The following is a 24342-nucleotide window of genomic DNA, read 5'->3' on the forward strand; positions in this document are numbered from 1 at the left end:
CGGAACAGGGATGCTGCTCTTGAACAAAGATAGTGCATACGGGCTAAGAAGCGAGACAGAAAGAGAGAACTATTTCTGGCCACCCTTGGCTATGTTTTTTTATCTTTCTTTCTCATACTTCTCTACCCTATCTCGTTTCTCTTTTTCTCGTCTTTGCCCAATTACGGATGATAGTTGGCCGTTTTTTCGCGTCCATTCGCGAGAAGAAGAAAGTCAGGATGAACGAAGAAAAGAGAGGTCAAGCCGAGAAAAGAATAGCGGCGGAAGAAAGAAGGAAGTCGAGGATGGTGGAGAAATAGAGTCGAGCTAAAGCGACGAGGGAAGCTGTAACGAAATACGTATAAAGAGCGCATATATAATATATGCGACGGAAGAAAGATAGAGCGAGATAGAGTTGGCAAAGAAACAGAAACGAACGAGAGGAACGAAAGAACGAAGAGGGAAAACAGGAGGCTAACAAAGGGTGGGAGGAAGACGGAGTGAAGGTAGCGCGATTGAGGCTAACGTACAGAGAACAGAGAGGGTACTAGAGAGTTGCGGGGAGAGTCGTAGAGTGGAACCAAGATGGGATGACGAAACTACGAGGAGGAGAAAGAAGAAATTAAAGGGAGAGAGAGAAGATTGAACGAGAGGAAGATAAACGGTAGGTCTGACTGAATCATCGAAGAAGGATGGAAGATACGATGCGGTTGTGAGTAACGGGGAAAGAACGACGAGAGAGAGGTAGTGAAAAGGTGACGAGTGCGAGAGAGACGGAGGAGCGGCGGACGATTCAGTGAAAAGAGCGAGAGTGAGCGACAAACGGAGCTTTCGAGGGTACGAGAGAGAAAGTATTACTGTTCCCTGTCCGTGGAAAAGAGAGGGAGAGGGCAGATGAAGCACGTCTGGACAAGAGAAAGAGAGAGTGTGAGCGTGGAAGGGAAAGAGCAGGGACGAGACAGAGTGCGCCCACCGAGCCGCCTCCATACCACCTCCAGCATTCCCGGCCTGCACACACAGTTGCAGCTGCACCGCCGCCGTGGTTCGCTCGTGTGCACATGCGAGACTGCGCGCGCGTCCATCTCTCGCTCGCTCGCAATCATCTCTTCGCCGGTACGCTGTGTGTATTAACGACGCGCTCTCTTCTCGATATCGAACCGTATAGCGTGTAAGTTTTTCCTCTCGACAGCAGAGTGTCGTGTACCAAGTTCGAGCAGCCAGTTTTCCTCGTGACTGTCGCGCAAAGAGGATCGTGATCGTATCGATCGGATTATTCGCCGTCAATGTTCGCGAACGAAATTTCGAAAAACTTTCAAACTTTTCGAAAAATCGCATCGATATTGTTCTCCAACGAAATTATCTTCATCCATAGTGAGATATCCAGTGAACAAATTTTTTCCAAATAAAATTTCTCGGAAGCATATACGCGATTGGTGCACGTGCATTCGTGGTCCCGGTAACACGTCGAAATTTCGACATCTTGTTAATTCCAGGAATATATTACACGATCGATCAGAAAAACTTTGACATTTGGCAAATGTCAGCGGTAGTCTCTGGCGGAGTCTCTTCCGTATAATCGAATCGTGGCTCGTGATAAACGATAAGAAAAAGCGGTTACAGCGGTCGAGTGTTTCTCTGTTCTTTCGATACACACGTACGCACGCACACACGAGTATCGCGGTTGTTTCCTTCGCTGTTGTGATATCCGATCGATTTCAAGGGAGACATGTGATCTCGCGTCGAAACGAGTAAGGAATAGGATCGAGAAGAAGCATCAGCTTGACCGGTCGCTCAGAGGCTCGAAAGGGATTTGAAGATGGATTGGATGAGAAGGCAGGACATTAAGGAGGAGTCACCGGAAACTCCTACCGCTCTGACACCGGATGAGCCGGACGAGTCCTACTTCGAGGAAGACACCTCGATAGACGAGGGCATGGTACGTGATTCGCGTGGTTATTGCCACTTACACTACCGTTCGTTTCAAATCGAATTACGTATCGTTTTATTCGTAAATTTCAACCTTGAGATTGCTCTTTTACAATTCTAATTTCTTCGATAATACTCGTTGGAGGAATCCTCGAAGAGATTTTCACGATTTTCGTGCGATTAGATGATAATTTAGAATTCGTGTAACCGTTCAGGTCGGTCGATAAATCGTGAAAGGCATTCTCGATACTCTCGTGTTTGCAAATCGCACAGCGAGAGAATTTATTCGACGAGTAAAAAGTTTCGCAACGAGGAAATATTGCCATTGTTTCAACCAACTATTGCGCGATGATTCATTCGTTCGAATAATTTTTTCCTAATTCGTATAATAACGATTGACGAGCACGAAGGAAATCCGAGAGATCAGTCGCAAAATCATCAATTTTCGATTGCGCAATCGGGTTGAAACGAGTGTCACCGGTGTCTCGTATCCAGGATATATTATTAATGGAAAAGTATGCATGTTGATTTAACGCGTCGCCACGCACCGAGAACGTTTTCGAAAGTTTGTTCCGATCTTTACGCCGATCTCGTTCCTCTCGAGAAACCTGCGAGGGAAATATTTACAGGAGACGTTACGTATCGATTTCAATAAAGCTTCGTAGGAAAATACAACTCGAGAGAGATCGAAGATTAATCTTCTTCGTTAAAATTTAATTCAATATCCTCCTCGTAATATCTTGTTTGCAAAACGTTGAACGAATATTTATCGATACCTGGATTTTAACTTTTAATCCAACATGTGTACCGTAATAAACTTTCCTCGAAGTCGACGTAGACACGATATTACAATACGGATTCTAATTCTCGATAACATACAAGTTACGTATGTACAACAGCGCTTTATACGCTTCGTCATTGATCTTCAATCTTTCGCCCATAGATCGTCGCGTGGAAAGCGTGGATACACAACGACGCTCGAGTGTACCTCGGCTAACTCGATTCTATTTCACGCGCATTTGCGATCGTCGCGGGCGGCTTCGTGGCGTGAATCCGTGTCCGATAATAATAATTTAAATTAACGATGCTCGCGTTACGTTGGCCCACGGCCACGTAAATTCAGCCGAGCTTCTTTCTTCCGGCAAACTCGTGAGGAGATCCACGGACGGGGATTTAGGTCTGCCATTAATTTTGCTTTATCTCACCTTGACCCTTCCCCTACCCCTCCTCTCTCTCTCTCTCTCTCGTCCCCTTTTTAATCTTTACGAGGCTGCGCGAAGTAAGAAGTTATTACGACGCTTCCTTCCGGCGAGGCGCGCCTGTAATTGTTATCATTCTCAGCGGAAGATGAGTATTCTCTCTCTCTCTCGCTCGATGCTTTTAAACGCTTGATGGATCTAACTCGTGCAATATTATTGTTAAAATGTTTATTCGTTCTCTAAATTTCTTTTCTCTAAAAAAACACGTTATTTATTCCTCTGCACTCCTCGAGGAATAATCTCTCGACTCGAGATAAAACCATTTACCGTCATATATCACCATCATGTACAGCAAATGCAACGCGACCGTTTCCGCGCAAAATCTCGCGATGCTTTTCCTTAACGATCCCTTAACTCGCGAGAGAGCATCGTGATTCGGTTTGATCGACGACGACGACGAGAGACTCGACTCGAGTATCTCGAGTTACCGGTCCCTGGTAATTGGCACTGGCGGGGTGGGCCAGGAGCGGAGAAGAAGCGGTGGCCGTTGAGGGAAATTCGAACACGTGTCGCGATCGACCCCCTCTTTTCTCGGCCCGGCCTTCTCGACAGGGCGCGAACGGTGCAGCGAGAAAATGGACTCGAGTGTAAAGTTACCTCGAATCTACAGTTACGGCCATTGTTGCGGCCGTTCCGTTGCCTCTGAAGTGGCTGCTTGAATTACGGCCCTGAAGCCCCCGGACTCTCGATCGGCGCCGTGCACGACACGCACCCGGGGGCCGGTGTTGCGTTGAACGCGCGGTGGCCGCGATATTAAACGTTTTAAACGCGGCGGCCCACCAAAGATCGATAGGAAAGGTCGGCTTGAGAAACGTTCCGATCGATATAACGTTGTAGAGTTGTGGTTTAAACGGAGATTTAAAGGATATCTGCATATCTGCGTGGGAGCTGATACCCCGATTTCGCGTATTTCTTCGATGCCGAACGTAAAACAACGCGCTGTTTCGACGAATAATAAATATTTTTCTTGCTTTCCAAAGATGATTTTACGTTTATCCTGTTAGGAGAATAAAAAGGAGGGAAAGAGAGAGGAGGAATACGAGCTGATTCATCGGCTCTACGTTCAACCTTGGAGCTTCCGCCCGTGACATCGAAACGACACTGGAGAAGGGAGGGAGGGAAAAAAAATCGTGTTACGAGATTACGGTTATTAGCCCGCGTTCTCGTTATCTGTCTCGTGTTTTCGTGGGTGCGCGTTGTGTGGCCGTAAGGCGGCAGATAAATACGGTGGATCAGAACCGAGGCGGTTTATCGGGAGGGCCGTGTACCGAAGACGGAAGTCACGTGAGCCTTCGGTAGCCTCTGTTCAGTATCATGGCCGGCGCGAGCCCCCCCCCCGTTTTTTCTTCCTAGAGCTCGATAAGAGGAAACGATAAAAGTGGTTGGAAGCCGGCCCGAAACCTTGGCAACGCCGTCGTGGCTGGAAGGCCGAAGGGCCGAAGGATGATTCAGCGACAGCTGCGTGGCCGAGGGCCGTCTTCTGCTCCCGAAATTTGTTAGTCAAAATCGAAGCAAGAGGTGGACGCATCGATCCTGACCCGCGGTTTCAAAGATACACGCTCCTCTCTCTCTCATTCTCCACACCTCTTCCGTCCGCAAATTGGTGTCCGGGATTTATAGCTCGTCACACTCTTTTCTCTTCTTTTCCTTTTTTTTTTTTGTCGATCGAATCGGTGCAATAATTTATGAATCTTGTCTCGGTTGATCACGCGGCGTATTTTCCTTTTGCTCTCGTCGCACTTTTCGATCGTGGCTGGTTCCGTCTGGGAGGAAGGGAAACGTTCCAGACAAAGAAAAAGAAACGAGTATCTATTGATACTCGTGGATGGTGGAAAGGCAGAGGATATTTTTCCGAATCGACGCAGCTAAAAATCTGATCCTCGAAACTTCAAACGTGATCACAATCCGTATTGAACTTGAGAGGAGAGGTGGCGGAGGAGAGTCGGTTGGTTAAAATGATTTTCGCGAAAGCATCGAGGTCCCGGGACGAACTCGAATGGCCGGAGATAGAGGGAAATATAATTTCAATCGCAAAGAGGAGATCGGGGTGGGTGGAGAGCGGAACGGAGGGGGACGTTGGCGACCAGTCGCCGTGCCCGTCCACCCTCGCCTCCCCTCTCGCCTCGTGGGGGATGAAGCATGAGTCACCGGGTGCCACCACCCCTGTTTTTCGGCTGTCTCGTGCCACCACCCCACACCCTCTCCCTCGCGGATCAAACGGAACGAGGAGAGGAACGGGCATTATCATAATCCTTGCCGACAGGGCGTAGACAAAGAGAAAAAAGCGGAGTCAGATGGACGCGTTCAGGTGTCGTTGGTGCGTCATTGTTGCCCCTTCATTGCCATCGATGATAATATTCGAGTCATGGTGACGAGTCGTCACGGGCGAGCGGATCGCTTTGAAAGTTAACGCGACGGGTCTAATTCCTATTTGTTGAGATGAGAGAACGGAGAGAAGGGAGAGATAATTTGGCTAATCCGTAGCTACGAGTACGAAAACTTTTGTCTCTTTCTTTCTTTCACGAAAGATTTAGGTTTAAGTTTAGGTTTTGGGGGAAAGATTTTCTCTGGGATGAAAGAGGCCCGGGTTTATCGACTTTTGGTCAACGAAGAGGAATTCTATCGATTCCATCAGATAGAAGGCTGGAGTAGAACGTTAAACGTAGAACGTTAAATTCTCGTTACGTTGCAGGAGAGGAGTAGTAGTAGAATTCCATTTATACCGGGTCCATTTATCCGAGCTGAAGTTATAGTTAGTGCCCCATTAACCGAACTCCCCTCGAATCCATTTAACTAGTTGAATCTGTATTATTCGAACGGTAGAAAGGCAGAATGGAACGGTGTTCGCGATTCGTTTTCCCGATTCTTCGAATGAAAAGTTGGGGATATCGGAATAATTTTCCATCTGAGAGGAAGAATTTCGAAATAGCGTTCACTTTTCACCAGGGAGAGCGCCACTTGAACTTCGTCGAGACGATTCGACAGAGACGAGTCTCGCATCGCCACGTTGTAAAAAAGTTTCCACTCGTCGTCCGTCTATCGCCATATTGAACTAATATCTCTCGGAGCATTCGCTGCAAAAACTATCCTACATCCTACATTCTTTTTTCTCTTTCGTCCAGCTGGAATTCGAATCGTCGGATTAGAAACGGAGGGAGGGAGGGGGATAAATAGAAAGAAAAAAAGAAAGATACGGTTTCCGTTCACACGTGCGGGGGAGGTCATCGATCACGTGGTGTCGTCATCGCGTTCGCTCGACGCGAGTTAATCCCATTATTTTCGTCCGTCTTGTCCCCGATATTGCGGGAAAGGAAAGGGGGAGGCGTGAAACGGGCATCTGGAAAAGTTGGCATCTGCCGTGCAACGAGTTTCGATGTCGAAACTAGATTATCAACCGTCCCTTCCTTCCAAGATGGAGGAATAGCGTTTAGGATTTATGCGTCTATTTGAGGCGTGTGCCGATACGCGCTTTCGGACCATCATTATTGCGTTCGAGGGTTTCCACTCTCGCAATTCAGTTATCTCTTATCATCCTTGATTCGATCGCAGAAATTATTGCCAGGTTCAAATTATTTCAGGTTTTGGTTATCTCCAGTCAATTTGCAACGAGCTTCCTGAAAGCTCACGCGGTTATTTAATATCTTTCCTCAAATTTGTACCTCAAATGCAATACAATCTTTTTGATCTTTCGCCTTTAATTACACGAATCTAATCGGGGAAACGAAATATTTGCTATTCGAAATCGTTGACCGGTCAATGTCGAATACGTATACAGTTTTCCAATTGTGGATCTGGATTTTCGGTTCAGAGGCTCGCGTTTGAAATTCATACGGGGAGGAATGTCGGGCGAATCGAAGTGGACGTAACGCGACGAGCAGGAACGATTTGGCAAACGCGAGCCGGCGCGGTATCGATTCACCAGATTCTCCCGGTGCAGTTTTTTGCCAGAGAGCGAAGCCTAGAGAGGATCGCGCGAGTGGAAGAGCGGTTCGGTGCAAAAACCTCGGCCGAGCAGAGAGGAGGATCTCGGCGTGGGCGAATGGTTATTATTGCTTGGCGCCAGACTGGAGGAGTCCCCATGCTAAGAACCTTGCGTTTCAACTTGCCTATTCTCTCTCGTGAAGAAAGAATCGGAGGAAGAACACCTCGATACAAGATTCCCTTAAAAAATCGATATTTCCAAAAACTGTCCAATTCTTCTCTATAAAACTCCTCTCGAGTTTCTTTCTTTTCTCAGCTGGGACCATTTTAACTCACCTTCATAGATCTCCTTTACGAAAACTTTCCACTCTCTCGTGATGGCTTTTCTATTCTCTTCTCGTTCGATTATTCGTCACAGGATTCGGAAGGGGTAATCGGTTGCGATATTTCCTAAGTGGATTCTCCGATAAGGCGCGGCTCGCTCGTAAAGAGGAGTCGCGGTAAAAAGTGTCCGCTTCCCCTGCGTGTTAGATCCCGCATCTAACGAGCCACCTCGGTTGTGGAGGGGTTGTGGAGGATCGCGAAACGTCGCGCAGATAAGCTGAAACCACCCAGGGTATCCGCTTTCTTATTGTCGTGGCCCGGTTGCACGAGGGGGTATCGTAACGCGAGACGTAGCCGCAGAATGTCGCCGCTGGATTACGACACCCGTTTCCACGCAACGTTCAACCGGCCCGGCGTAACGGTTGCGAACGGATGTTGCTCGTCCGCTCCTTCAAATAGAAGGATCAATTCGATCGTGTTAGATCTCTTCGATTTAAATTAACGCGTCAGCCGATCGAGAGTCGAAATTCGAAAATTTTCGAATTAGAGTTTCTTTTCTAGAGACCCCTAGAGATTTGTTCCTTTCTCGAACCCATCGTCCTCGTATTTCGGGGCAAAGGAGAGGCGAGGCTCGTTGTTCACCGCGTGTGTCTCTAATGGGCTCGCGGACGGACTGCTGCCACTTATTCTCCGTCCCTCTGCTCTTTTGTCCCAACTCCTCTCTACCAGCCTCTGGATCACTGAACCCATCGATCCAAGTACCCGTTTACTTACTCCCTACCGTGTGGCGAACACATCCTTTCTCGCAAAGCACACCATCTCAATATATATATATATATATATATATATATATATCCAGAGAAAAATTCACGCGCACCGATCCCCTTTTTAATCTTTGAGGAAAGAGATATCGATTCCTTACGATAATACCAATCGTAAGAGAGAGAGAGGAAGGAAAGAGGATCGAGAAGCGATCGGAATCTTGGCTCTCGACGAAGAGAGGGATTTGGAGAATACGCGGAGAAGACACGGACGGGGAGACAATGCGAGGATTAGAGCCTCGTCAAGGCCCATCGTCGCGTTCTTTTCGTCCCGCGATTCGCTCGCTTCACCAAGGGGAGGGTGGTTTTTCACACGGAAACGGCGGGCGCACGACACTCGGGCCCGGATTAATCGAGCGGAACGCGGTCACGATCGTTTCTCATTGTTCGTTGCGATTCTCAGGAATCGATGGCCGACCGATTATTCTACCCTCTCCTTGATTACTCTCCCTCCTGATCCAACCGCCGATTACGGAATCCCTATCGCCAACCTGTTACCCGGTTTCGAGATAGGGGAACGATCGCTTTTTTTTTGCATCCCTGCGAAAGGGGTACAAACTGTCGAGGATCGATCTCTTCTCGTTCCTTTCACGCAAGTGAGAAAGAGAGAGAGGGCGAGAGTTAGAAAATCGTGTACTTTTTTAGGAAATCGGTTAGGAAATCTATATTTATGTGGATCAGAGTTCTTTTAGAATTATATTTTCATCGATTCGTAGTTATCGTATCGTGATGATCTCGCTTGGTTGGTCGTCTGTGGTGGAAATCTGTATTTTTATTGGGGGATTAAAAAAAGGAAAAGTGAAAAGAAATGGGGATCCACGAGGCGGGGCAGAGTTACGAAGAAGCGAAGGCGCGTATAAGGGGCATATTAACCGTGGGCTGGCACGCGAAAGCCCCACAAATCCGTGGACGAAAAGCTTTACGTGACCAAGCACGTTCGCGACGATCGTCTGACCGTGACCGCACGTAACCTTAGAGCTCCTTTCAGTTTCTTCGCCTTTTCATCCTTCGTTTCCTCTCACGAACGTGATCTCGCCGGTCTAGAAACTTTTCCACCTTGGATTTCGAAATTTTTAAAGCTTCGGGCGCTCGCTCCGGGAAGCTTTTTTCTTCTTTTTTTTTTTCCCTCCTCGACTTTTTTTTTTTTTTCTGAATCGACGCCCCCTTCGACGTCGACGCAGAAACTTAAAAAAATTAGTGTCTTTCCCTTTTAGTTGCGGGGGGGAACACTTGGGAAATCAGGTATGGGAAAGTTTTTTTCTTCGAAGATGGCTTCTCGTTGTGACGAAGATTATCCCGATATAGCTTGGAACAAATTTACGACTCGAAATATTCTCCAGGAGAATACCTTGTAAACCTTGAATGCCTTTAAATCGTTTCGTTATCCTTTCTCGTTCGCCCCTCTCTCTTTCGATTTTCGTAAGAACGAATGATCGGTGGTATCTTCAGTAAAATACAGAGTCTTGGATCCGAAATCTAGTCCCGTAGGTTTTCCAAGAAGATCTCGGCGTTTAGATAGAAACGAATACGGGTCGAAACGGGTGTGATTCAGCTGCTTTCGCTTTCCATTCCGCTCGCGCGTAGAATGCCACGAACCAGCGAAACGCGTTCCTCGTATTTTACGTTATTCAACGCCGATGAATAAGCCTTTCCCTCTCCCTCAATTTTTCTCTTTTTTCTCACGCGATCGTTTCGACTTTTCGTGAACGATTATATGGATATTTCATTCCAATTTTTCACGGGATAGCGAATAATTCTCCTGTTAAACAAGTTAAATGATCCTTCGAGCTATATTTTATTCCATTCACGAATACGTCGGTACAGCATATAAATTTAGTTAGTGATACTCGATCTGTTATCGATGATGGGTAATTCAGAGAGCGTAGTTATTTTTATCGTCGCACCGTCCTAAATCGTGCGCTTTTATTTTCGACGACGAGACAATTTCATCCCTTTTCTTTCGTTTTTCGAGGGGTTTGAACCGCGTTCCCTTTATGGAGTGATCACTTCAAGATAAAGTCGAGGTTTCCGGATGACTTGTCACTTGAGCTCTCCGACACGTTGAAATTGTTTCTCCACCTATTTTCTTCTCTCCCATCGTTTCTTTCTTTCTTTCTTTCTTCTTTTTTTATTACGAGAATTAAAGTCCAACGGAGTATTTTCTCTCTTTCTTTCTTTCTTTTTTTTTTCAAAGAAAAACTCGTTCTAGAATGCTTTATATTCCTAAGAACTACTCTCGGCTCAATCTCCGAGTTTCCACACGCGTTCGAACTTCCTCTTCACGCTCCATTAAAACATTCCTTACGCGAGCTCTTAATGGCATTCCAATATGAACAAACAATCTCCTTTTAACCGAGCATTTTCCAAATATACTCGTGAATAATTAATATTCGAAGATTTCGAGAGACACTCCTCAATTGTTCTCCAATTTTCTCAAACTTAATCCTCTTAATCGAATCTTCTTCTATAAATAATCAAGATTCCTCGAACAAATTCGATCTATTTCGCGCGAATAACACTTGAATTTCCTGTATCGATCTCTTTCAAAAGAAAACAGTTTGATCTACTCCTCGAAATCAAATCTTCCGATCCTCTTCGAGATTAAATCGATTCGTTCAAAAATGTTTGGGTGAACGACCAACGTCCCTCCTATTTCGAGAATCGGTTCCTCGCCGAGGGGAGCTTTCTATTTACAGGTAAACCGAGTGGACGAGGTCGGAGCCGTGTAATCTGCGCGAACGTGATCAGCAAAGGTAGAGAAGAGAGAGAGAGAGAGAGAACTCGAGTTGGGATCGTCCGCATTAGAACTATTCGTGCTTAGATCGCGAAGGTTGCGAGCAGAATGCAATCCGCAGATGTCGAGCAGCTGCCGCGGCAAATTGCTTTCGTGTCTTGCATTTAATCCCGCATTGGTAGCTTCTTCTCTAGGCAACGATGACGAACGAGACGCCAGCACAGCTGGCATCGACTTTCCAATTCGACCGTGCTCTCTTAACCGTCCTCTGCCCCCTGTATATAATATTTCCTAACTCGAACCGTGTATAATAGTGGCTTCAACTAGACTTGGAAATCCATTTCTCTCTCTGTCTGTCTGTCTGGCGATCAAGAAAAGAAGATCGTTCCACGATCGAATTTGCATAGGTTTGATCATCGATTCCACGTTTCCCTCCCGATAATTTTTCCCGACGCGTTATCCCGACGCGATCGGGATTAAATTTCGTTCGATCGAGCGAACGAGGCAGTTTCTCTCGAGCGAGAGAGAGAGAGAGAGAGAGAAACATCGGTATCGGAGGGGAAACTTGGGAATTCCGGTTCGTTGCACGAGGCACCGTTTGCGCCTACCTTCGTCGAACGGTCGAGTTGGTCGAGTAACTTTGCTTAATCGCTCGCACCCCCCTCGTCGTCGCGATTTTATCGGCCGATATTTCATCGTTGGGGGAGAAGTTTGGGTTTTAACGATGGACAGGCGGAAAAAGTTTGGCAATAATTTCGAGAATTTCGTTTCGTTTCGTTTCGTCGAGATTTCGTGGAGGGGAGGGGTTTTGATTGAGAAAATCAAGTCTGGCGGCGATTGTTTCGAAGAAAAGGGAAGGAAAAGAGGAAGGAGGGATGGGGAAGGATCGCGAGGTATCGTTGCTTTTATTTCACGATTCCTTCGTGCCACCGCTTCCACGATATAGCTTGCGTCGGTTCTCCGTGCCGCCATTGTCTACCGGATTGCCTCGTAAAATCTAATATTTTGTATTCGGATTAGACGGTTTTAGGGGCTCGTAACAAAAGCAACAACCCCGGGGGCGAGACAGAAATCATTTCCCTCTCAACCCAATCAAAGGGAGAAGATTATTAACCGAGATGGTGTCTGATTACCGTCTTTTTCCTTCCTTTTTTTTTTCTTATCACTATTCTTATCGCTCCTACAAATAATCGTAGCTTTAAAAAAAGAAGATATCCGATACGATTCCTCAAACGAATATTTTAAACGAATTGTGGACGAAATTTTAATGAAACTATATTATACCCAGCCACGATAATCTTTTTTTATCCTCGAACCACGAAATATTCTTCTCATCCCAAACACAATTACACTTTTCTACGCTCGACAACGGAATCGACAATCGACAGAGAGAGAGAGAGAGAGAGAGAAAAGTTTCTCTTTGACGAAACGACGCGCACCGGTTGGTTCACGCGCACCTGAAGGCAAGTCTCCCAATTAAAAGTTAGCATCGGCATTAGGGGAAGAGTTTATCGCGCGTGGCGATCATCTCCTTTTCCGCGAGGCGGAACGAATCGTCGGGACGGCGTTTCGCGGCGTGTCGATCGCGCACAACACACAGCCGCTTCCGGAAATTTGGTAAATTGTATGCGCGCCGGCGTGGCGCGTGCCTCCGCATAAATTGCTCCCTTCCTGCGCCCGCTGCACGCACACAACCCCCTTTCTCGCCACCCCACCCGAAAATAAATTAAACGATAATGAGCGTTATCGTTGCATCCCCGTCCGGATTAATCGGCGAATTTAAATTTCGCCGATGCGAGGGGTAGATTTCGATTCCCGCCATCCTTTCCCGCTTTGGATCCGGGCCTCGAGTCGACCGGATAAGAATCAATCCAATTTATCTCGTCGCCTTTTCTTTTCTTTTTCCATCATCATTTCTGAATGAGGATGATGGATGATTACGTTTTTTTTTTTTTGAGAAACGATTTTTAATATTGGAAGGAAGCGTTCGATTTTGGACAATTTACTTACACTTTGAATGGGGAAACGTGTTACGCGGATCGAACAAGAGAGGGAATAAATGGATAAATGGAGTGCGTGGAGTCGCGTGAATCGGGAGAAAAGGAACGGTCGAGGCTTTGTTATTATTACCATCGAAATGCAAAGAGAAGGCACAGAAATCCAAACAGCCTAAACTAATTCGTTATTTCGTTCGTCCCCCTCGACGCATCCCTTGCCAAGGAGCGCAATTAAAGCGCTATTGTGCGGTGATCGCATGAAAAACCTGGAACATCATCCCTCTCCACGGCCACGAAAAATATTGACACGAGTGGAGAGCGGTTGTCGAGGCGCAGCACTGAATAACGCAGAGAGGGAGAAGGAAAAGCAAGAGAAAGAGGGAAAAAGGAGGGAAACGTGGTGGTTGCGTGGGCGTAGGCCAACAACGCAAACAGCGAAACGCGTATCGGTACAATAAGTTATAACAAATGGCCGTTTCCCCTCCCCTCCCCTCGCGTAAGGGCGCGCGAAGAAAGGACGAAGAAAGGGGGCGAAGAGCGCGACGACGGTGCTGCCACGCCTGCCGGTATATAAAAATATCGGGCGAGCGGTGGGCGTTTAAATAAACTCGCGGTCTACGCGAGTCCTCGAAAACGAGACGAGGGGAGGGAAAAAGGAGAGACGGTTGTCTCCACGTGGAATGAGAAATGACCAGCGGGAGGATATATCGGGTTTTATGGGGCTCGTAAGAAGTGCCACCGCCGCCGAAATGAACGACGGCCCGCAATAATATTATTAGTGGGCTCGTACGGAGGGCCTCGTAAATCAATCGTTTTACGCGCGCAATTATTAATTGTTATTACGTTATATATTTATTTCCTCGTACTTTATTTCTAGAATCGAATCGTATTCAAGTTATTTTTTTTTTTTTTTCGTTAATATAAACGATCGATCGCGATTTTTACTCGATTTATTTGGAGAGGGAGCGACGATAAGCGGAGAAATGATAAGGAGCGAGACGGCGATAATGGGAAGGTGGTTTTTGTAAACAAAAGGCCGCGACGCGACTCGGTCTCGAGTCACTTCCGCTCGGCGAGACGGCGGCCGTTTCCTCCGGCTCGAGCTCATTGTCGCGCGACGATCGCACGCGGCATCGGAATGAGAAATTTCGGTCGTGCGATCGAGGCGAGGATTCGTGGCGCGGAGAAAGTTGGGTGGCTCGGCCGTTCCGGCTAATAATCGGTCTTGTCGCGATCCAATCGCTTCGATTAAGAGCGTGTCGCTCGCGTTTCGCGCAATTATTTTAACACCTTAAAGCCACTCCCGCTTTCTCCCCGATATAAATGTTCGATCGATCTCTCGAACCAACTCGAACCAACTCCTTTTTCCCGTGCATATCTGATTCGCCGCAAGGACGATCCGACCACACGGGCCAATAACCGATCGATGCTTATCGATCGACACGAATACTCGTGATAAACGGCGATCGATACCGCCTTTTCTCGTAGCGCGAAAAAAACGTACGTACGGATTCGCGTAAAAATTATCGCCTCAAATTTCTTCGTGTCTTTTTATTTATTCTCCACCGCTCTTACGTGCACGCGTCGTTGCGTGTAAAAATGTCGCGAGATGGAGTGAAAAACCTACCGCCGCGGAGAGTTGTTTCGTTATTATTACACGTTTGACCGGATCGGACGTGTTGCCGCGGCCAAGTGATTCGAATGTTTGGTTAAATTGGTAGGTTCGTGCCGATCGTCCGTAAAGTCGTTCCCTTCAATTTTTTCAACGAGTCGATTATTTAAGCGTTGCAATTCGAATCGTTTGTATACCGGGCAAGAGGAGAGAGTTTATTTAATTTGGTAATTTGACTCATCGATGAACTTTCTTTCTTTTTATTTCGATACCGTTTCTAATCTAATATAACGACGAACGGCTTCTTTTTCGTCGACGCGAACGAACGTTCGCCTATTTAGGAATGGAAATCTCATTTCGAAAGAAAGAGGAATTAGTGTTTCGGGTAGCGAGGATTCGACACGATGGGCGGATCGTTTATGCACGCGGTCCTTTTGGCCTCTGTGAAATATATAGCGAGGGTTTCACCCTTGAAAAGGCAATAAAAACCGTCTCGTGCCCTCGAGTGCATCGACGTCTCGAGAACGTTTCTATTTACAGTGTAGTACAGTGGGTCTCGTTCGCACATGTTTCGTTCACATTTCAAAAATTAATGGAAGCGTGTATATACGAAGATATCGTGTCGTCGATCGACACTCACTTTCTCGTATAATTAATTTCATCTCGGCAAATTATTCACATTCACCTCGATCGTGCAATTCGTACGCGGTCGAGAAGAGGTCGATGAAGAAGTTTCTTTTCACAGTCGAAGGGAATTATCGGAACGATTTCCTTCGAAAGAAAGAAGATCTTTCTCGCTTTCTACCTTCTCGAATGCTCTTTGTTCCACCAGTTTGTTCTCGAGAGTCAAACCCGACAAATCCTTCTCGCGATCCTTGCCGAGTTCGTGATCCCTCCGCCAATACTCTCTCTTCCCCATGGCCACCTTTTGTTCCATTCTCTCTTTGTCAGAGTGTATCGGTTTTTCTGTCATTTCGTTCCCTCCACTTTCCAGTTGGGCCCTTCTCTCCGCCCAAATCCCCATGGTCAACCGCTGGCTGAAATTGCTCCATCTCCTCCTGTCTTCCTCTTCTTTTTTTCCACCGCTTCGCAACGTTTTCACGGATCCTTTGACCTCTCGCAAATAGGATTTCGAGTCGCGTGTGGATTCCAAACTTTCTCCACCGCCATCAACACTTTTCTCCTTTGTTCACAGTCTTTTTATCGAAAAATTATAATCTGTCGATCGATTGCTTCATCAACATCGTCAAAGGTTAGTCTTTTCAAATCTTCTTTGAAGAGTCTTGAATTTTAATTACGATCTATGGATACTTTATATATGTATATTTGTTTAAAAAATTATATCGAAGGAACTCTCGATCTGCCAAAAGGTAGAATCGTGGCAGAAATTATATAGGCACGAATGAATGAGCGAATTCCGTTATACTTGAATCATTGGTGGGCAAGAATACGCTGGAAAGGTGGTGGTGGTGCGATGTCGAGACGGTCGTCGTGTTTGCGGAATGCAGCCAGGTCCGGGGGCACCGACTGCGATCTATAAATAGTGGCCGGCGTTCGACTATTATTGGAAACGTCGTGGTTTTCCATTCCATTTTCTCTTGTTTCGCGGGCGAAAAAACGCGGTGGACGTCCAGCGGGTTTTGCGATGCGACGAGACGATGCTTTTCTTTGACGGTCAGGGCCTGGTTGGTCGGTCGGTCGGTTGTGGTGGGCGTGCAGAGACACGCAGTCGACGAAAATAGAGGATGATACTTGAACCTCGAGCAGTTCACCACCGAATCCGAGTTCGATCTATTAATAATCGGCCATCGAAATAATATTTTGCCCCGATGAAACGAGTAATCCGCTTGGCCAGCGCACCAACCGATTTTCCAAACAGTTCATCACTTTCCAAAGTATGTGTGGATCGTAACACGAAATTATTTTAAAATAGTTAACGTGAAATTTGCAATCGATTTGTCTATTTCGAAGGAAATAGACCTGATCCCATCGATACTTTCGTATACCTTCGATTTATCCGCTCTGACGCGTATTTAGGGAGGGATTCTCGTACGAACGAGGCCCGTCGATATTTCCTTATCCTCCGTTTTGTTATCACCGAAAAAAGAGGGGAATAATTTCGTACGTTTCCGTCCCTCGAGAAGCGATCGAGTCGCAAATAACCTGGGATACTACTTTTCCAAAGCCTCGTGGATTTTTTACACGACGAATCGTGAGTCATCGAGATTTATCCCCCTCCCCTGATCTAAATCCGAAACCTTACCCTCGCGATATTTTTATTTTTCGGCGGCGATTTCCAAAATTCCACGTATCCGTGGAGGAATCCGCCTTTTCTTCTTCTCCTCCTCTTCCGATCTCTCATTTCTGCGGTGTCGAAACCGTTAAGGGAAGTTTCTAATCGGCGAAACAGCGGGAGGGGAGGGGGGACACCGTTGGAGGAAGACTGCGGCCGGCTATATTTAAACTGGCGGGCCACGATGTACGATTGGGATGCGTGGAAATGCCACGGGACGTGCTTAACGAGCGGAAGCACGTTGCAGCTGCAGTCGAGGCAGTCGAAAAGGAATCCTCCTCCTGCGTTGCTCGCTTTCTTTGTCTTCTGCCTCTTGAAAAACCTTTCGCGAAATCGAAATCGTCCAGAATCCTTTCGCGCGACGAGTATTTTTCTTTTTTAAACTTTGGACTACCTTTTCAACTTCGACGAAACACAAATACGAAATACGAAAACCGGAAACGGAGGAAGAAGAAGAAGAAAAAAAAACCTTGGAAAAATTAACGGTGGAAAAGGTCGGAAGGAGGAAGGATAAAAATGGTCTCTCGAAACGATACGAACGAATTTATACGCGGATTCGCGTGGTCAAATGGAAATTCGGTTGAATGCGTCGAGCATTCGGGTCGATTCGGTCGCTTAGCGAGAGGACAGAAAGCTTTGTCCCGCGCTTTCCACGGGAATTAGAATTTGTCGAATCGGCGTGTCCACGCTCTCCTTTGTTTAACTTTCGCCTCCTGCCTTCTCCTGTGATTTATCTTTTAAACCGATTCCAAACTATTCGCTACACGCTTCCAAGTGCAAAGTTTAAGCATTTCCTTTTCAAACGCGTCTAAAAAACTTAGAAACTCGAAAAGACCATTTTTAATCTGAAAATTACGAAACTCAATATTTTCCTCGATTAACGAGACGTTCGAATTTCGCGCGACACGATGTAGCGAGATTCGATTTGTGGAATGGAAATCGTAAACGGGCCGATTTCCATTCGTTTGAGAGGCGTTGCACGTCGGTGCGTGTCTTTCGACCCGGAAGCGGCGCGGCGGTGGTGTAATACGCGAGCCAGGGAAGACGAGATTTGCCCTCTCGTTGCTCAATTACTCGACGAATTGGAGCGTCGATGCGCGTTGCTGAAGTGTCCACTTCCTTGAAACGATCCAATTTTGCCCCGGTGGCGGACCAATATCGTCCAATTGCCGTCCTAGTCCTCCTAACGAGAAATTGCGGCGAGTTTCTGCGCGCACAACTGCGTGTTTTCTTCGCGCTCGCGTTTCGCAATTATCAACGTTTTCATTTCGGCCGACGAATTCAATTCTTCGAACCAGCCACGATAAACCACAGTCATTTTCCAGAATTTAAAAATCCAATTTTATTATCGCATATTGAACTCGTGACGATGAATCAAAAGGAGTTGCTTTTAATCCTCTTTCCGTGCGTTGAGAAATTTGTTGTTGGCAAGGATCATCCTTCGCCCCGAATAATGAAGAAATTAAATCTCGCCGAGCGATGATCGTCTCGTCGATTACACAGCAAAGTTGGTTAATTATACGGAATCATCGCAATTAATCTCTCGTTAGTAACGTAAGAAGATTAATTGCCGAGCTGTCTGTAATAATAATTAAAATCCGTTTGCATAAAAAAATACTCGAGCCACTATATCGCTCCATCATTTCGCCCACTCTTTTAAATCGAACGAAGGATTTTTCAAGGATCTCATCCTTTTCCAACCAGATTCTCCGACTTTGATTTGAAATTAGAATTTGAACTGAAATTGAAACCTGCCAAGCAATCGTCCCGATTCGACGATACCCCTTCCCTCGTGACCAGGAAACGCACACAGCGGATATATATTCCGATCGATCCTGTTCCAAATCCTCGACATACCACCCCTCTCCCCCCTCTGTTGGCAATAACGCGAATAAACAGCACGGTTTCCAATTACTGGGTCGCACAATGAGACGAGGGCGTGGTCGATTAAAAGTCTATCGAGCATCCCGCGTTCGCGTGCACGTTCGGGGATAAGCGGAAAAACCTGGTGGAAAAACGCGCGTTATTTCCAACCCCTGTCGGCTCGTCTCGGTTGTCTCGTCTCGCGGCCGATGATGTATCGGGGGAAAAGAGGGCCCGTTCCCGTTTCATTTTCCCGTCAGTTTTTTTCCGAACGACGTTGATGCCGTGCCAACTGGAACGACGGGAGAAGATGAAAAAAAAAAAAGAACCTGGAAAAATAGAGAGGGAGGGAGGAAGAGAGAGAGAGATTTTTCTTGGGTTGGAAATCCAATCCTCTACCCCTTCGGTTGGAAATCCATTTCTGGTTGTTGCTCTGGTCGTCACGAAGTTGGACGTGGTCGTAACGAATAATCCGGGTGTTAATCAACCGAGATAACGGATCTCTCGATGCGGAGCGAGGAAGTGACGCATCGTGGCGCAGAACGCGCGAGTGTTTTTGCCCGATAAGTAAGGAAGGACGGTATAAACGCCGTTAACCGGTTTCGCGAAATTTTTGTAAAACGATTATAAACCAGCAGCGTAATTAGCTAGATGTAATTGGACCCATTTCTCTCCCGTTCGACCACGAGAAACGATTCCCAACGTGCCTTCGTTTCGAATTGGTAAAAAACACATTGGGAAAAAGATTAAGTATATCTGTAATTTAATTGTACTTATCCGTTGCCTCGAGCGTTATAAGCAGCGACTCGTGTAACCAACATCGATTTTATAGGAAACCCATAGCGTGTAAGGGGAGGGGAGGGTAATTAAGAACACCTGGAGATACGATTCGATCGCAAAACCTTACGATCCGTCATCGATCGATCGTTAGAGAGAGAGAAAGCGAGGACAGGAAGCGGTAGTCCCGAACCACCACCACCGGTTATCCTCGTATCGAACGATCGTTGGAAAAATGATGCGTACACGGCTCGCGTGCGCATCGCGTTTATCGTGACAGTGGAGATAAGCAGCATCCTGTTTGCTCGTCGTCGCCTCGAAATTTGTCATCGACCGTGAAAATGAACGACGTAGAAAAAAAACTCTCTTCCTCTTCGATCTCTTCTCCTTTCTTTTTCCTTTTTTTTTTCTTCCTTCCCTGGCTCTCAACCGATTGTCAATCGTCTCGTGATGTCCGCCTCGTTTCTCCTTCTCGATTAAATCAAGGATTAATGCAAGGAGAAACTTTTCAACGAGACAATTGATAATCATAGAGGTGGACGGATCGTGGAGCGCGGTTTCAGAGCGCTATTATTAACCTCGGGAAAAGCGCGTGCACGCGTGCTGCTCATTGTTGTTATACAAGCGACCGGTTGTTGCGTAACCGATCTCGCGCAGAGAATCGATCTTGGCCTGTCTTAGTCTCGGCTCCAAATTTCCAGAATTCGACAAAGAGATCGTGTTTCTGCACAACCCTTTGCTTTTTCCCACTTTTCGGTCGTATCGAGCTCGGAATAAATCGGAACAGCGGAGGGGAACTCGTTCCGCGCGGCTCGAATTCGGAGTATTTTCTCCGAGTATTGTATTTCCTCGTTTCGATAATGCCTGTTCGATAATGCCAGCCACTCGAGAAATATCAATAAAACGCGGTATCGCGTCGATAAGGAGCAGAAAAGAGAACGGGAGGAAGAGAAAGAGAGGTTTCTTGCGAAGCGAGAAAAAGTTTTCTCGGCATTGTCGAGAGCGGTTCTCTTCGATAACTTTTCGATTCTCGCTATCTATCGTGCCCGCCTCTATCGATATACGCACCCGCGATAACTTTATACAACTTCTCCTCTCGCGATTTCGATTTCGATTTTGCGGGTATCGGATCTCATTTCAATAAGTGGGTCCGCGACTCTCTTCGATACTTTTAACCGCGCCTGGGAGAGGAAGGATGTCGAAACCGCCGTTAATAATGCTAATGGACGGGCGAGCGCAGATGCCAACAGGCGAGGCCCGAAAAGAAAAGAAGAGAAGAGAAAAAGAAAAAAAATAACGTTGAAAAAACAACGACACCGAGATATCGAGGATAGAAAGGAGGAAGAAGGAAATGGGAGGGGCGGAAGGATTGCCTTTTAGCCGTTCCCTTTGAGCCAGTTTCGCTGCGGGAAACGAGTAATCCGCAAAGGAATGATTTCATGCTTATATTTCGCGAATTTGGATAAAGGGGTGCACGCGTTCGAACTCTTCCCCCCTTCCTTCTCTCTTAAAATTCATGGAGGAGCTTTTATCCAAGATCGATTTATCAAAAGTCGGGGAAAGTCGTGTGAATGGGCAATACGCGGACGAACGATAGGGCACGTATGCTCGTATGCAGAGGTTTGAAAGAGAGGAGGAGGCTGGTGCGGTTTATCGAACGATGCCGTAAAATCTGAGACAAACGTGCCGTTGTTTTCGTAGGAGGGCAGAGATAATTCCGTGCAAACAAGCTTCCGATAATTTATCGGAAGAACGATGGATATTTTCGTCCTGACAAACTGTATCCGCCGATCTTGGCAAACTTCTCTCCCTCCTTCTCTCCCTCTCTCTCTCTCCGTGTCTCGGAGAAGATTTGCATGCGCGTGATTTCGCAAACAGCGCTCCTCCATTCACGCGTTGCACAACGGCAAAGGGTTTCGAATGCGAATCGTGGAAGGGCGGTGACAATTAATCATACCACCCTCGTGAAACGTCGATTCCAGGGTGAATATTAGGCTTGGAGCTTGGATAGAAGCCGCCAATCTAATTTGTCAACGATCGATCCACGCAACTCGTGTCAATTTTCGATTTCCTTTTATTCTACGATTATTTATCCGATCGAAATCATTCTCTGAAATGAATTAATGCCATTCTTCTTCGACGTTGAGAAGAGGAGGGGGCCTATATCTTGGCGGCAAATCGTTTTCGTTCGCGCGCGGTCGAAAATTTGTGCGGGCGCCCTCGTTGAAACGCGGCGAGAGGAGTGCGGGCTGCGCGGGGGAGGGAAGTTAGGGCGGCGGTTTTTAGGGAGCTAGACACACCGGGGTCTAATTTATCATTTTACCCGGGCAGGATGTTCCTCGTTCCCTCGAAGAATCGCACGATACGCGGCCAACTTTAAAGGAGTTCTCGTTTCCGGGCCGAGGACGTCCTCGCTCAGCGATACGCCCTATCGCGCTTAGAATCTAGAATAGGACCGGGTGCAACAGCTGGTTGCGAAATTTCTGGGAGCAAACTTGTGGCAAATTTCGAGGAAACGAGAAATGGAATTTCTCGGTGGATAATGTCGAATATGGAAGGAAATTTTTAGCAATTGATCTCGAATGGAAAATCGAGAAGTGCAACAACGCACTTGTATCAAGTCCATCAAATTTGCTCACCTTTCGAACTCGCGTCTCGTTCCCTTCGTTCTTTTTTCCAAAAGAGAAGAGAAGAGGAAAAAAGAAAGATACTCGAACTTTTCTCCAACGCGTTCAATCCTCTCGTTTCACGTCCAATTAATTTCCGGCCGTGCCTTTCATTCTCTGAAAGCAGAGACGCGAGAGAAAGAGAGTGAGAGAGAGACGAGTCGATATCTCGTCATCGACGACAGAAAGGAGCGATGACATCGCGCGGACACACGCAAGTCTCTAGTGCCGCGTGCATTGTCGCTCGAGTGGTTCGCTCTCCAATGCATTTTCGTGCACCAGATATGAAAGCTTAGCCGACAGCCCATGTTTATTCCTCCCGAATATTTTTCTTCGTCGTCGAATCGACGACACGACGTTCGAATCTTCTTTGCTTTTTCGTATTCGATATCGCTACGAAATATTGTCCCGTCTCGAACAGCTTTCGACTTTTCTGCGAGTGACGGATCCGCCTTACGGCGGATAAACCGTTGGAATGGGATGAAAAATTGAATTTTCACCCTTCCTGAATTTTTTCCATCGAGAATAATCTGAGTAGAGATGCGTTAATCCCGGTTTCTAACATCGTATTCCGTTCTCATCATTTTTATTCGCGAGTTGAAACTCGCTGCACAACGTAGATCCAATTTTTCTCGCAGCGTGGATGCGTTCGAGTTGCAAAACATCTTTTCTCGGTGCGGAACGCGCGCGAGAGAGAGAGAGAGAGAGCAAGCGAAGCAAGCGAGTCCTCCTCTACTTGTTTTCGAGTCAGAATTAAACTTATGCCTCTCCTTAGAAACCAACGAGTGTTCCTCCTCGGGCGATTTCTACCGCCTCGGCAACGAGTCTATAATTATATTTGCCTCCGTATCTCGCTCTGCTTGCAGTTTCTGACATTTCTTGTGGACGTTTTGCGGCGCATACGCAGACGACGACTTCGAAATAAACGAATCGATTTTGAATTTTCCGATTTCGCGATACGCTTCGTGCTCCGCAAGATAAATTGCGACAGATTATCAGAGGGGAGGATATCGAGAGAGACAAGTTTCTTCGATTTATTATTCGAGAAGAGAAGGTAGAATTCGATTTCGTTTATTCTTGTTTCCCCGCCTTAAATTCGAATCGAGCGATAAATCTTCCTTCGAATCGAATTTAAAAATTATTTTTCGCAAGTGAAATTGAAGAGAAGAAGAAGAAACAAATTCCACCGCGAAATTAAATTAAACGCTGGAAAAGAATCGCGATTAGGAAGCAATTATTTAATCCGATCGATCGAAATTCCAGAGAATTATTTCCACGATGTAATTTATACATCGAGTCATATCGAGATTGTTCTGGAACATTGCAGCGTGATTATCTCTCCAGGAACGAGGATGTGATCGATGCGTTTACCCGCGCGTTTCACTCGCCACGACCGACTGTCTCCATTACTCGAAAACTCTAATTGGGGTTGAACCACAACCGGCGGTGAGATTATACGGTGTGTGTATGTGTGTTTGTGTGTACGCGGCCGGTGTGTACACACGGTAATAGGTACCTTTGGATCGTGTTCCCGGCGTTACGACGATAATGGAAGCCAAAGAGGCGGTTGTTAGAGAGCAAGTCGGAGCAAAGTGCGCGCCCCTCGAGTATGTTTGAGCGTGCTGCTCCGCCGATCGATCCATTTGCCTGTGACTTTAGACTTTTCGTGTAAACGCCTCGGCTTCGGGTCAAGGCTGCGGGACGCATTAGCCGAGGAACAAGCCTGTGTTTGCTCGCGCTTCCTTTCTTTTTTGCGCGCTTTCTTCGAACTCGTGCCTGACCACTCGCGTTAATTGAAAAATATCGTAGAGGACAAATTTTCCCGCGAAAACAGAAAGGACGTATATACGATAAATCGATCGGATTCGTTCCTTTTAAGAGAAAAAAATATTTAGGGAGAAAGTCACGTATTTATCCAACAAAGCTCACACGTGTATGCGAAACAATGTTATCCCTCTGGAAAATCTTAACCTTCGAATCGAACTTTCGAGATTCGTTCGGAAGAAAGAAATTACTTTATGCTACTTTTTATTCCGATTCCCCTTCGAATGGAAGGGATTCAACAGGCGTGGTAAGAATGGAAATATTGAAAGGGGAAAAGGAGTTAACGAGAACGCTTCGAGTTCGGAATTTTTCAACGGGGGAGAGGAGACTGGACAGGGGCAATGCA

At 46.6% G+C, this 24342-nt stretch overlaps 1 protein-coding gene across 6 annotated transcripts in view; it reads left to right on the forward strand.

The window, feature by feature from the left end:
- LOC100578818 (amyloid beta A4 precursor protein-binding family B member 1-interacting protein) overlaps window positions 1-24342 on the forward strand; it is a 120580-nt gene that overhangs the window by 67679 nt on the left and 28559 nt on the right. Inside the window, exon 1 of one of the 6 annotated variants that reach the window (XM_016915508.2) lies at window positions 289-1915. The exons of the other annotated variants lie outside the window; for them this stretch is intronic. Within the exon in view, the coding sequence (XP_016770997.2) occupies window positions 1796-1915 (120 nt within the window). The 5' untranslated portion in view covers window positions 289-1795. Of the gene's footprint in view, window positions 1-288; window positions 1916-24342 lie in introns of those variants that run through there. 6 annotated transcript variants of the gene reach the window in all.

The sequence above is a fragment of the Apis mellifera genome, linkage group LG12 (assembly GCF_003254395.2).
Source record: "Apis mellifera strain DH4 linkage group LG12, Amel_HAv3.1, whole genome shotgun sequence".
Classification (NCBI taxonomy): domain Eukaryota; kingdom Metazoa; phylum Arthropoda; class Insecta; order Hymenoptera; family Apidae; genus Apis; species Apis mellifera.